Below are 15,248 nucleotides of genomic sequence, written 5' to 3' on the forward strand. Positions count from 1 at the left end.
GATCATGTGGTTCTTCTCCTTTGTTTTATTTATGTGGTGGATTACATTGATTGTTTTTCTAATGTTGAACCATCCCTGCATACCTGGTATGAACCCCTGATTCTATTTGTTTTAAGGAAATTATTACTATATTAAAATTCAAGAAAAGCAAAAGCAAAGTGGTTCTCTGTCATAAATGGGTCACAAACAATATTGTTTCTTTGTTTTATAATTGTGCTTTTATTTTTTTACAATGAACATGTACAACTTTTTAAGCAAAAAATAAATACATAAACAACAATCCATTAAGAGAACCAGCAAAAGATAGGAACATTTTGACATAGAAATGATCTGGATTGTAAATAAGTTCATTAAAGGATATTCAACATTATTTGCTTTCAGGAAAATGCAAATTTAGACTACAATGAGATGTCACTACACATCTATTGTTGTTGTTGTTGTTGTTGTTATGTGCTGTTGAGTGGGCCCTGACTCATAGCGACCCCTCCTTGGGTTTCCGAGGCAGTATCACTACAGAAGTAGATTGCCCCTTGTTCCTTCCAAGGAGTGGTTGGTGGGTTTGAACCGCCAGCCTGCTGGTTAACAGTCAAGTGCCTTAGGCACTACGCTACCAGAGCTCCTACACACATATTAGAATACCTAAAATAATAAAAGGTGACAGTATCAAATGCTGGTGAGTATGTAGTGGATCCCTCATGCACTGTGGATAAGAATGTAAAGTGGTACAGACACTCTGGAAAAAAATTTTGGCTGATTATTATAAAACTAAACATTCACTTACTGTATGAGTTCTCAGTCACAGTCTCTGGCACTTTCCCTAGAGATATGAAAATTTATATTCACACAAAAACTATTACACCCATGTTCCTAAAAGCTTTATTTGTAATACAGGGAAACTGAAAACAACTGAAATGTCCTTCAATGGGTGAATGGGTGAATGGTTGAACAAATCTAGTATCTCTATACAATGAAATGTTGTTGGTAGTTGCTATTGAATCATTCATTTCCAAATCATGGTAATCTCATGTGGAATACTCAGTGATAAAAAGGAATGAACTATTAATACATGAAGTAAGTGGGATGGATATCAAAGGGATTATTCATAGTGAAAAATGTCAATCTCAACAGGTTACACATTTTATGTTTTCATTTATATTTCATTCTCAAAATGATGAAACTATAGAAATAGAGAACAAATTAATTAGTGGGGAAATGGAAGGGGCATGTGAATATAAAGGAGTGTAGCGTCTTAGTTTCCTAATTCTACTGTAAGAGAAATACTACAAGTGGGAGGCTTTAAAGAAGAGAAATTTATTTTCTTGCAGTTTAGGTGGCAAGAAGTCTAAATTCAGGGCACCTGTTCTAGGGAAAGGCTTTCTAAACTCTCTTGGCTCTGGGGGAAAAAATTCAGCTTCTGTAGCCCTGGTCTTCCTTGGTTCCTCGAAGAGCTTCAAGTTCTGCAGAATAGCAGTTACCCAAAATGGAAACAGGTGCCTAATGGGTACTAGAAATGAAAGGAAGACAGGAAAGAATCCATGGTTAGTTAAATTGAAGGTGAACAAAACCTAAACAGATTTCTCTACTTTAGTACTTTTCAGAAACTGGATATGTAATGTAGTTGTGAGTCTAAAAAGGAGTTTTGATATGCAGAATGACCTAAATTTGATCATGAAACCTTTTTCACCCCCTCACTGCCTTTGAAGGGACTAGTGTTCCTGAGAAATATACCTTAGCTACTGCCACTGAGTCGATTCCAACTCATAGCAACCCTGTAAGACAGAGTAGAACTGCCCCATAGCAACTGCCTTATCTTTCTCCTGTGGTGGGGGATGGTGTCTTTGAACTGCTTACCTTTTGGTTATTAGCTCAATACTTTAATCATAGGGCCACTAGAGTTGGCCCCTAGGGGGAAAAAAAAGTGTAAGCTCTGTAACTGTAAATACGTGTGAACTGAACGTGTAATTTAGGAATTTACATCTGGTCCCTATCTGTTGCAGCTTTGTTGCTTACTGTTTTCTGCTTCTCTTTTACCTCCTTCCCATCCCTAATACCAGATTCCTGATAGTCCCCTAAGTACCAGTTCTGCTTGGAGTGTTGCTTGTTCCCTGAGCCAGCCATTTCTGCCTACCACATTTTTCCTTCAGGTGTCAACTCAAGCATCGTGGCCTCTATAAACTTTACGTGACGTGTCTGGGCATATTTACCCATGCTTCCAAGCAAGTTCCCCGTGTTCCTTTGTTCACAGTATTATAGAGGTTACTGCAAGAGTATATTTGTGCATCGTAGGTCTTCTATAGATCTTTATTATCTTTATCAGTACCTGCCATCTGATAGGTATTTGTAATTTCTTTCTTCAGCTAGGAAAGGCCAAATATAGTTTGAAGGATGTTTTTCCTCTGCTTCTATAGACTATATCTTAGTGAAAATGATATAAAATAATTGTGATGATAAAAGTACCTTATTTTAAGGAATACAGTGAATTTTATTATAGTTGCTGTTTTAATCTTATTGTTGTTATTTTTTTTTTTTCCGGTAAAAGAAGTGAATTCCATTTCCTGAAACAACTGAATCTTCTGGTGCTATATGGCTGTGATTATACCCTTGAATTGTTTACTCTCTGCATCCCTTTTGTATTGTTCTTTATATACACCTCTGATGCAGAAGTCTTTTGTTTCTCTTTCCAAAGGCATGCCATGTATCAGCAGAACAAAGAAAACTTCCAAGATGAGTTCACTAAGCTTCTGGTTGGAAATATTGTTATAACCCGATATAACAACCGCACCTATCGTATTGATGATGTGGACTGGAATAAGACTCCAAAAGATAGCTTCACAATGTCTGATGGGAAGGAGATCACATTCTTGGAATACTACAGGTAGAAGGGACTGGGTTTGGGCCTACGGGTGAAGGTAGGATTTGTTCTGCCATTCGCTAACAGGATATTGAGCTCTATGATAGCATACAACTTGACACTTTTAACATAATTGGATTGGTAATGACCCTAAAATTGAATGAGCTCCTTTGTGGGATTTGATCTGCATATGCTACCCTTACCAATTATTTCTTTGAATACTTATAGAGGTTACTTTGTAAATTAATCTGAGGGCTTTGAATTATATTTCTTTTGCTGGTTTGTTTAGAAGTTGTAGAGATTAAATTCAAGTTACTAATCATTTCACCTTTCTAGTTGCCTAAGCATTCTAGCTTGATGTAATGTTTAACAAACTCAGACTATTTGCCTTATTTCTTCTCTATTAAATTTGCAATGTACCTTGAGCCTACTTTTTCCAGTTATAAATAGATTATGATCCATTTCTGATGGAGACTTGGCAAAAAGAGTGTTAGGCAAATTATATGCACTTCTGGTTAAAAGGCTCTAACTATGTTGCTGTAAGTGTAGTGATGATGCATCTGAAATTTTTTCCTACCTCTACCTTGCTATAGCAAAAACTATGGGATCACAGTTAAGGAAGAGGACCAGCCACTGCTGATCCATAGGCCCAGTGAGAGACAGAATAATCAAGGGATGGTGAGTGTCGGGCTTACACTTCTTGCTTAAGTTTTACATCTTTTTTTTTTTTTTTTATTAGGATTTGGGTGAAGATTTACAGAGTAAATTCACTTTTCATATAGCAGTTCTCATATACTTTTTACATCTATTTTTAATCTTCTTCAAGGCTCTGTGGGATCCATGTATCAGTGATTGCAGTGCTGTTGGGAAAAGCTGTGCAGGGTTTTGTTCATATCATCTAGCCAGTTGCTGCTTCAAGTTGGTAGGATATGCTTTTGAAATTTCCACAAGGAGGAGCTGAATATCTACATGAGCAATTTAGATTAAAGAAATAAGAATTTCCTGCCAATGATTGAAAATTTGGATCCATTAGGGAAATTACAGACACTCATTTTAAGGGAAAGGTGCCTTAACACCTAACTTCTCTGTTTTAAATGTGAAGACTGACGATCACAAGAATAAATGAGATTGAGGCACACCACTTAACAGAATGTACTATCTTAGACTCATGAGCCCTGGTGGTGCAATGGTTAAGTGTTTGGTTGTTAACCAAAAGATTTGAACCCACCAGCAGCTCCATGGAAGAAAGATGGCAGTCTGCTTCTGTGAAGGTTGCAGCCTTGGAAATCCCAGACTTCTACTCTGTGAATTTAGTCAGAAGGTTGGGCATTCCTACTTCCGTAGTGATACTGCCTCAGAAACCCAAGGAGGGGTCGCTGTGAGTCAGGGCCGACTCGACGGCACATAACAACAACAACAACAACTCTGTGAATAAGAATCAACTTGATGGCAGCGGGTTTGGTTTTTGATTTTGGTCTTGAAATTGTCTTGGGGCCCATGAGGGAAATATTTTTTTCTATTTTTTAGTTTTCCGTCTCTTTTCTGAAAGTTTTATGTTTTCCCCTTTGTCTAATACAACAGGCTATATATATATTTGACTGAGGAGAAAAAGGGTGAAATATTTCTACGGTTTCACTGCCCTCCTACCAGGATTTTATTTTCCTTAGTGTGTAAGCTATATCATTGCAACACCAGCCCAGGGCCGTGGTATGTCTTGTCCAGATCGGGGAAACAGTATCCTCTTTTATTGCCTTGGTTTCCCTCTCTGTTCTTTCTTCAAAGCTGCTAAAAGGGGAAATACTGCTGCTGCCCGAGCTTTCCTTCATGACTGGAATCCCAGAGAAAATGAAGAAGGACTTCAGAGCCATGAAGGTTGGAGTCTTGCCATTTTCAGCAGGAAATCCCCTGGTTTGAGCAGAAGTCTTTTGGATAGCAGTTTGAGCTGGAACCAGGCCAGATTCTGTCTCCGATACTGGCTTATATTATTACAGGGGTCGATGTCTTCCTCCAGGTTTCATTTTTCCTTCTGTAAAATATGATCCATGCATGCTCCTTCCAACATATAATGTGAAAAGCCTACTAGAGCTTCTTTTTGAAGGTTGTTAGAACTGTAGAGGGACTGATCATAAGGTAAAAGAAACAAATAACTCTGTCTTGACCCTTTCCAGTCACATGACTGTGAATTGGTCATATGACCATAAATCAAGTTCTTTGAGAGCACTAAATTATTCTAACATTTCTGTAAGCCTTCTGTTTAGTTGAAGGAGTGGATAAGATAATGTAGCAAAAGTCAACAAGTTACAGCATGAGGCAAAGGGATAGAAGTTTATCTTGTGGGACTCTGAGTTTACTGAAAGTCTTGGGCTCAGTCCCATAGGAAATAGTTGAGAAGCTGAGATATGTATAGCAGCCTCCACCCAGATAGTGTTGAGCCTGGAACCTCAGTGCTTAACCTCCACACTCTGTAATTCCTTAAGCTTTCCACAACTCTGCTTCTTCACTTCCCTGATCCTTTTTTTATTTTGTTTTGATTGTTACATTTGTTTATTTATTTTAAATTTTTATTGTGATTTGAATGAACGTTTACAGAGCAAATTAATTTTCTATACAGCATTTCATACACATTTTGTCTCATGACGTTGATGGCAATTCCCCACAATGTAACAGCTCTCTTCCCACTTCCTCCCAGTTTCCTGATCCTTGTCTGTCTTATCCTTGGATTCATGCTTGTCACAGGTGACACATTATTTTTTAGTAACATAAAGAACCTGAGGTAAAATTCTTATGAGAGACTTCTTTCACATTTACCTTCTAATCCTTCTGCTTTTAATACATAGGTTCAAGTCTCCTTCCTTACCAACTACCAGTTACCTAATGACTTTATGACTAGAGAGCTCTTTGTGTAGTCCCTTAAGCTTACTGACCCTAATGACTGTTTAATAGAGAACATCAGCTGTCACAGCTGTGTAATTCCTTAGTCTCAGAAGAATAAATAAAGAATTGACTTAAGTGAAATAGAATCTTTACACACTTATGAGACATTGTTTCAAAGTTATTTAGCAGTCATCCATTATGAGCCTAACACTATTTTAAGTTCTGGACCAAAAAAAAAAAAACATATGATGGCATTAAATGGCTAATATAGTATGACTTAAAACATAAAACTAGGAGTGGTTTTCCACTTATTTGTGTTAGGCTGGAAGCCTGAGCAATGACATTGTTTGTTTGTTCTGTTTTGCCCCAAATATTAGGTAAGTGTAGTCAAGCCCTCTTTGCTCCCATCTGATTTATCTTTTAGGAATTTTTAACTCAGAACATGTTTTGAGAAAGAGGTAATATTTGGATGTCATGAAAGAAGAAGAGCCAATAACATTTAAAGTTCTTACCTTTGTTATTAAATTGTTACCTTCAGATCTTACTCATATTCCTGGGAGATATTTACCAAAGTCTTTGGAGATACTTGAAATTTTTTGTTGATTTCAATGAGAAGGCAGTTTCTTATAAAGACATTTTAGAGGCATGAGGGCTTATTTAGACTCATATTTGATAAAGTAATATTTGTAACTTTTCTCCATTTTAATTTAATTAGGATTTGACCCAACAGATCAACTTGAGTCCTAAACAGCACCATAATGCTTTGGAACGCTTGCTACAGAGAATTTCAAAGAATGAGACAGCCAGAAATGAAATGACACGTTGGGGTCTGTGTCTTCAAAAGGATGTACATAAGGTAAAGTGAAAAAAAAGATGTGATGGTAATAGGAAACAGTGTTAACTAAAGATTTTATTGCATTGTGAGATTAGGTGCTAACTTTCGATCCTGTATTTATTTTGGAGTTTTTTCTTTATTCTTGTACTCTTTTTTTTTTTTTAATCCCAATCATGGAGTTGAATTTCTTTGACTTAATGTCCTAGTAGGAGCTCTGGTGGAACAGTGGTTAAAGCATTTGGCTGTAACCAAAAGGTCGGCAGTTCAAACCCACCAGCTACTCTGTGGGAGAAAGATAAGGCAGTCTGTTTCCGTAAAGATTTACAGTGTTGGAAGCCCTTTGGGGCAGTTCTTCTCTGTTCTAGAGGCTTGCAATGAGTAGGAATTGACTCGATGCCAGTGAGTTGGGTTTTGGGTTTAATTTGCTAGTATCTCTTACAAGTTTTTTCCATGTATTTTCTAGGGATCTAAGCTATTACTTTCCAATCAAATAGCAAAAAGACTATTGATTTCTTTTTTTAAAAAAAAAACCTTATTTTTAGTTTTTCAATCCAAATTATTCTTAATGTTCCACATATCTTTTTCTTTCCCGAGGATTAACTTGTGTTTCCTTGAATACACTGCTGCATTCTTTCTGTTGATATAAGAGAGTCTCAGACTTTTACAAATTGATTTTCTTTTAGCCCTTTCAGCCTGAAGTTTGCCTGGGTCAGCTATTGTTTTATATTGTACAGCCATGATTCGTAGTGGAGAGACAGTATAACCAAACCACACCATTGCCCTTGAGTCAATTCTGACACATAGCAAACCCTATAGGGCAGAGTAGAACTGCCCTGTAGGGTATCCAAGGCTATGAATCTTTATGGAAGCAGACTGCCTCATCTTTTCTCTTGTAGAGTGGCTATTGGGTTCAAACTGCCGACATTGTTTCTTTTGAGCCCCCAGAGCTCCTACTAGTAAATTAAGTTTATTAATAATAATAATATTCATTAATAATTAAATTATTACTTTGTGTCTTTCTTTTGAGAGTATACCAAAACAATGAATTCTAACCTTTCTCTAATTCTCTTGGACTCTGAATTGACTCCATTAAAAATAATTTTCTTTTTATGATTATTAATGTATAGCCAATAAGGAAAATTTGAACATTTTTAGAAAATATAAAGAAGGAAATAAAAATAATAATCACATTACCCAAGATAACATCTCAGCAATATATTTGAGACATATATAAAAGATAACATTTTCAGTATATTTCTTTCCCTTAAAATTTTTTCTGTGAGAATATGTTTTTTGTTTTTTTTTTTAGGATTTGGGTGAAGATTTACACAGTAAATTCACTTTTCATACAGCAGTTCACATATACTTTGTCTCATGTCATTGACCAAAATTTACAATGCAGCAGCTCCCCTCCCACTTCCTCCCCATAGTTAACCTCCTCCCAGTGTCCATCCCTTCATACTCTTCTGCACCCTGAGCTATCTCCCTGTGCATAAGCAGCCCTTCCTTCTCCCATGATTGTTCTCTCCAGGGCGTGTGTCTACTTGAGGTAAATGTTTAACTCACATGCCTGTACTTTGTTTGGCTGGAAACCACAGTTGTGGGTTCAATTCCAGACCTGAAGGGCAGCTACGGGCCATAGTCTCAGTGGTTACACCAGGCTCCATTGGACCAGCAAACCTGGTCCCCACCTTCTTTTTTTTTTTTTTTTTGGCCTCCAAACGATTTTGAGTTTTGTACCACATTGTTCTCCCTCTTTATGTAGGATCTCCTACATCCCTTCCAAGTGGATGGCAGTGGGCAGTGGTAGCTGGGCACCATCTAGTTCTTCTGGTCTCATAGTTGTATAGGTTGCAGATCGGATGGTGTACCAGTCGCTAGGACTGATTGTTTCCATTAATTTTGGTTTTCTTCTTTCTTCTTGACGAGGAGAGACCTGTTGTTGCATCTAGATGGCAGCTTCCTAGCTTTTAAGGTTCCAGTCGCTACTCGCCAAAGTAGTAGGTGGAACAATGTTTTGTATAGTATGTTATGCCAATTGAGCTTGATGTCCCCTGCGACTATGGTCCCAAGCCCACAGGATCAACTACTCGGTCCCTCTGGGTAGCTGGCTGTGACCAAGTAATGACCATAACCTTGCCCCTTGTCAGCTCTACTATACACCTGGGAATTCTGATCATTCACATGAACTTATAGGCCCATTGTCTGCCAACCCTATATATGATCTTGGATACACTCTCCATTTAGACATACCTAATTGTTTAGCTTGTTCACCCATCTATCCGTCCCTATACCCATGTTTGCTTTCATTGACAACTCAGTACTGTATATGCAAAAGGGTTCATATTTGTTGTCTGTACTGCCCATGTAACTCTCTCTGTCTTTCTCATCCTCAGTGCTGCCATATTGGTCACTCACATTTGGTACATTGCCCTTCTCTTCACCCAAATCAATATTTATCTCTATCTATCTAACAGCATTCCCTCCCCTCCCCTCCCACCCCTGGTAACCAACAAAGAAAATGTCCTCCAATATATAAACTTTTCCTTAACTTTTACAATAACGGACTAATACAATATTTGTCCTTTTGTGACTGACTTATTTCGCTCAGCATAATGTCCTCCAAGTTCATCCACGTTATGCGGTGTTTTGCAGATTCTACATTATTCTTTAGCGTTGCATAGTATTCCATTGTGTGAATGTACCAAAGTTTGGTTATCCATTCCTCAGTTGTTGGACATCTAGGTTGTTTCCAAGTTTTGGCTATTGTAAATAGTGCTGCGATGAACATCGGCGTGCATATATCTGTTCTTGTTATGGCTCTCACTTCTTTAGGGTATATACCTAGTAATGGGATGGCTGGGTCAAATGGTATTTGTATTTCCAACTTTTGAAGGAATCGCCATACTGCTTTCCACAATGGTTATACCATTTTACAGTCCCACCAGCAGTGTATGAGAGTCCCAATCTCTCCACAACCTCGCCAGCATTTGTTATTTTCTGTCTTGTTGAACTTTGCTACTAGTGCTGGAGCAAGATGGTATCTCATTGTTGTTTTGATTTGCATCTCTCTAATAGCTAATGATCGTGAGCATTTCTTCATATGTTTGTTGGCCGCTTGAATATCCTCCTTGGTGAAGTGTCTATTCATGTCTTCTGCCCATTTTTTAATTGGATTGTTTGTCTTTTTGTTATTGAGGTGTTGGAGTGTTCTATAAATTCTAGAGATAAGTCCCTTGTCAGATATGTTATTACCAAATATTTTTTCCCAATCTGTAGGTTCTCTTTTGACTCTTTTGGAGAAGTCTTTGGAAGCACATAAACATTTAATTTTTAGAAGGTCCCAATCATCTGGCTTCTCTTCTGCTGTTGGTGCATTTTGAATTATGCTTGGTAGTCTATTTATACCAATTAAGTTTGACCCTAAATTTTCCTTGAGAAACTGTATAGTTCTAGGTTTCACATTTAAGTCTTTGATCCATCTGGAGTTTGCTTTTGTGTGTGGTGTGAGGTACAGATCTTGTTTCATTTTTCTGCAAATGGATCTCCAGTTTTGCCAGCACCATTTATTAAACAAACATTATGAGAATATGTTTTTTTCTTAGAAAATTTTGATTACACTGTATATGTGGTTTTGCAACTTTTTTTCTGCTTAACATTACATTGTGAACATGTTTTCATGTTATTAAATGCTATTTGAATGTGTAGGAAACATAAGCCAGAGAAGAATGTCTGCTTGTAATCTTACTACATCAGAATAACCACTGTTAATATTTTAATATAGCTCCTTCCAGTCTTTTTTTGTACACATGCATATATCCCCATTGTGTGTATTCATGTGGTTTCTTTTTCTTCCTATCAATGTATTTTGAATGTTTTCCCATATTTAATGCTTTTTAAAACTATTTTTATGGCTGAATGATGTTTTATTAACAGTTCCCTATTATATATTTAAATTGAATTTGGTATTTTCCTATTATAAATAGTGCTGCAGTAAACATTCTTGTAACTAAATCTTTGCACATGTTATTTATTTACTTAGCTCAGATTTATGGAGGTGAAATTATTAAATCAGGATATTTATGATTTTTGATGCTTTTGTACCTATTGCTACATTGCCTGTAGAAAGATTCAACATTTACTTGGTTTCATGAGCAAAAGATGAGAATATGATTTCTTACATCCTTGCTGATAGTGTTGTTAATCTTTATCATGAAAATTACTTTAATTTTTTTTACTATATATGTGTTATTATAAAAATACATTTTTATTATTTTTTAAAAACAAACTAAAGATCATAAAAAATATATAGTCCTTCTTAATTATATATATCTTCCACAGAGATAATCACTACTAAGTTTAGGTTCATTCAGTTTTTGTGATGTATATGTTAATCATTTTACAAAGATAGGATCATATTATATGTAGTTAGGAAATGACTTAAGCAATAGCAAAATAGTCTTAATATAACAATGTATCATCAACTTAGTTATCTTACTGGATATTCAGATTCAATTGATTTATTACTATTTATTTATTATTCTTAATTTGTTCTTTCGTTGTATTTATTCCCTTTTCCCTTCAGCTTTTTTTTCTTGTAGAAAGTATAATAGTAGTCTGTATTTAGTCCTGTTAAGAAAATTTGCCTTTTATTTTCTTCTTTCAAGTTTTTCCTTAAAATATTTTTCAAAGATTATTTTCCTGTTGACTTTGAAATTATAATTTCAAATTTAACTATAATATAGTTTCAAATTTTACATCTACTCACTGTCTCTAAAGAGATGTTTTCTGGACCTGGGATACCATGTTGGAAGTTTTAATAATGAAGGAGTAATGCGTATGAAAATTTAACCTGTATACGTTTAGGTTCTTATTGACATGGACTTAACACTGCTAGCAGTTTCATTTTCCTGACCTTCTCAAAAATTATAACAGGGATAAACCTCTATGATGGAGCTGACCAGGCCTCAGAGAAGGTACTATCAGTATTTTTCTAAATACTTTTTATAGATGGCTCATGTCATAGATACTTTGTTTTCTGTTTAGATTGAAGGACGTGTTTTGCCAATGGAAAGAATTAATTTAAGAAATACTTCATTTACCACATCTCAGGAACTCAACTGGATTAAGGAAATAACCAGAGACTTTTCTATCTTGACTGTAAGTGATTTTTCAAGTGAGAAATAGAGGACCAGAATTCTCAAAAGTATGGAAATTAGGAAGCAGGAATGATAGTGTCTTCTTTTTGACAGAAATTAACAACTGAATTCCCATCTTGAATTATCTGCTAAACAGAGATTTTATTAAGCTGTTTACTTACAAGTATACTTTATATGTGTTATATTTCAGTAAAAAACAAATTGAAAAACAGATACATGTTTTTTATATATGGTCACATATAGAGCAAATTTATGAATTGTTCGAGGTAAGCTCTTTACCTGACCACAGACTAATGAAAAGAAAATAAATCACTGTGGTAACTTATCACCACTCCTTTGTTCCTTCTTCCTTTCCTTATCTTCTTATTTTCTTTGTGGGTTCCTGGAGGATGTTTTCATCCATAAAAGATGTTAAATTCACTTAAAACAGTATTCCACCAAGTCAACTAATGTATTAGCTATTTTAATCAAAGAACGAGATGGTATATAATTATTTCTAATTAAATATTTTTGGTTAATCTGGCCTTTATGACCATATATAAAATACATGTATCTGTTTTATAAACTTTTTACTGAAATATAATACATATAAAAGTGCACTTATAAGTATATAGCATAATGATTTTCACAAATGAAATAGACCTGTGTCATCAATGCAGAGAGAGGATTAAGAGACAGAACTTTACCAGCACCTCAGAAGCCCCCCTGTGTGCTCCCAGTTACTACCTACCCACCTACCTGTCACCTACACACACCTAAGGATTACCACTGTTCTGGTTTCATATGACAGCATAGATTAGTTTCAGCTGCTTTTGTACTTTGTATCTGAATTGAATCTTAAAGTATATATTCTTTCTTGTCTGTGTCTTTCTTTCAACCTTGTGTTGGTGAGTTTCATCTATATTGTTAAGTATGGTTGTGGGTTTTCCATCCTCATTGCTATTTAGTATTCTTTGTGAGAAAGTGCCATAATTTATTTATCACATGTATTTGTGTTAGTAATAGAACTGGAGAAGACAACTCAAGCAGAGAGAGTGAAAAGTAATTTATTCTCAAGAATAAAAAGTCTTGAGTGTGAATTTGAAACGTTGAAGTTACTAAATATCTTGTGGTTGTTTCTAGGTCCCCATGCATTTCTGGGCACTGTTTTACCCAAAGAGAGCAATGGGTCAGGCACAAGAGCTGGTTAACATGTTGGAGAAGATAGCTGGCCCCATTGGTATGCAAATGAGCCCACCAGCCTGGGTTGAACTAAAGGATGACCGGGTAGAGACCTATATCAGAACTATTCAATCCATGCTAGGGGTTGAGGTAAGAAATTGATTTGAGTAAATTTATAGAAAGCCTGTTCTGTAATACTTGAACACTTGATTCTAAATTATCTTGGTTTAATCTGTGAATTTACTGTGATTATGTCCAGGAACCTATGTCTTACTTATAAACACATGAAATACCGAACTAAAAAAGTAATCTTTGTGCCCTTTGGTTAACTCTGCTCTCATTTTTTGTTGGCATTCTCATTCACTCTAGTTTTCTTTTCCTTGCGTATTGGCTGAGAAAATAGCTGACTTAACTTTAGTACGTTATCTGTAGAACACGTTGTGCCCCGGAAGCAGCTACTTGGGCCAAGTGCCATCTTGCATAGTTCAGTACTGAGCTGTCGCAGACTGGTCTGGCTCAAGATTCAGATTGTTCTGGTGATGAACTTGGCAGATGGCCCATCAGCTTGGTCCTGATCACCAATCAGTAATACTGGAACAAAGCAGGTCATAGCATTCACAACTCAGTAGTTCAGGCCTTTTAGTTCTATCCGGTTTGTGAGATAGAGGAAGAAGATTATGGAGGGAATGAAAAAGAAGAGGTAAAGATTTTGGAAGTGATTAAACTAGCCCTTGAGTTGAAAAGTTGGTTCTGGTGAGATTAGTAATAAAATTAGGTATCTTGGCATCATGGCTTTCTCTTTTTGGATCATTGGTCTTAATATATCTATTATAGCAGCACGCTCATGTTCTCTCTTTTGCACACCATCTTTAATTTTAACTCCTGACCTCCCCTGCCTGTCATACTCTACCAAGCCCCCCAGGCCTCATCACTGATAAACTCTGATTTGCATTCAAAAGAATAACCCAATTTAGTATGTCAGCTCCTTCATTTCACAATTTCTCTTGTTTACTTTGTCATATGGCATGGACATGAGTTTCATTCATAAAGTTTACCAAACTTACCTCATATTGGTCTTGCTATCTTTCTGTATCCTTAGGGCATTTTGTTTTATTCCCTTTGTCAGGGGTCACAAACTCAGATGTATACATGTACCATAGAAGTAGCAAATGAATGACATAGGCTAAGAGGGAACTGTAATGAAGCAAAGGAGTAATCCTTATGACTTTTACTATGTGAGGATACAAGCCTAGTATTGCCAAATTGATTTTTAATTTGTTTTTCAAAAGAAGCCAAAAATAATGATTTGTGAATATATACCTCCCTATTTTAAAAGGTTAAAAAAAAAAAAAAAAAGTAAACTATTGTGAGGACTAAACAAAACACCAAAAGGAAAAAGAAAAAAAAAACAAAAAACCAAAATTCCCACGAGAACCAAACCTGTTAGCATCTAGAAGATTCCAACTCATGGCTACTCTGTGTATTGCAGAGTTGAACTAAAAAAAAAAACCAAAATCCTAGTCCATAGGATTTTCTTGTCTGTAATCTCTACTGAAGCAGATTGCCAGGTGTTTCTTCTGGGCTGCCACTGGTGGATGGGTTCAATTTACCAACCTTTAGGTTAGCATTTGCAACAAAGAATCTAAACAAAGCATATATGTTTGCTATATCCAGCTCTTGAGCTCCCACTATACAACTTGTGTTCTACATGACTAGAAATTCTTTGCCATGATTGTTGATTGTTGGAACATGTATCCTCTGAGAAGTCTTCAGTTATCACTAATCTTGATTGGAAGTAGTATACTATTGATTTAACATTTACTGCAATTTCTAGCATAAAGGTTGACAACTTTACTTCACTGGAGTGCTGCTTTGCTTTATTCAGATTTTGAAAGATCTGCTGTTTTCAGTAATAGATCTTTTAAGCCATGAGGGACAGAAATTGGAAAAAAACAAACTCACTGCCATCAAGTCAGTTCCAACTCATAGTGACCCCATTGGGTTTCTGTGGTGGTGAATCTTTACGGAAGTAGATTGCCCCAATCTTCCTTCCATGGAATGGTGGTAGGTTTTAACCACCAGCCTTCTAGTTAGCAGTCAAATGCTTTAGATACTGGGCCACTAGAGCTTCTTATGAGGGACAGAAGGTACAGATAAAAAATATTATGCTAGTGTATTTGTGCACTATTGTAAAGTATTAGTCCACTTGTTCTGGTTACCTAGTGTCACTCTGACACGAATATACCACAAATGGGATGGCTTTAATAAACAGGAGTTTATTCTTACAATTTGGAGGTTTTCAGCCCAAGTTCAAAGTGCCAGGCTGTAGGGGCTGGGTGAAAGCCTCTCAGCCTTGGGCTTCAGCTCT

At 36.2% G+C, this 15,248-nt stretch overlaps 1 protein-coding gene across 1 annotated transcript in view; it reads left to right on the forward strand.

Annotated features, from left to right (window-relative positions):
- PIWIL2 (piwi like RNA-mediated gene silencing 2) overlaps positions 1-15,248 on the forward strand; it is a 109,934-nt gene that overhangs the window by 37,374 nt on the left and 57,312 nt on the right. The window contains exons 10-15 of the mRNA XM_007950816.1: positions 2,687-2,875; positions 3,445-3,529; positions 4,634-4,723; positions 6,441-6,581; positions 11,607-11,720; positions 12,842-13,030. Of these exons, the coding sequence (XP_007949007.1) occupies positions 2,687-2,875; positions 3,445-3,529; positions 4,634-4,723; positions 6,441-6,581; positions 11,607-11,720; positions 12,842-13,030 (808 nt within the window). The remainder of the gene's footprint in view (positions 1-2,686; positions 2,876-3,444; positions 3,530-4,633; positions 4,724-6,440; positions 6,582-11,606; positions 11,721-12,841; positions 13,031-15,248) is intronic.

Source organism: Orycteropus afer, unplaced genomic scaffold, assembly GCF_000298275.1.
Source record: "Orycteropus afer afer isolate SDZICR_OR568_19922 unplaced genomic scaffold, OryAfe1.0 scaffold00289, whole genome shotgun sequence".
Taxonomy (NCBI): domain Eukaryota; kingdom Metazoa; phylum Chordata; class Mammalia; order Tubulidentata; family Orycteropodidae; genus Orycteropus; species Orycteropus afer.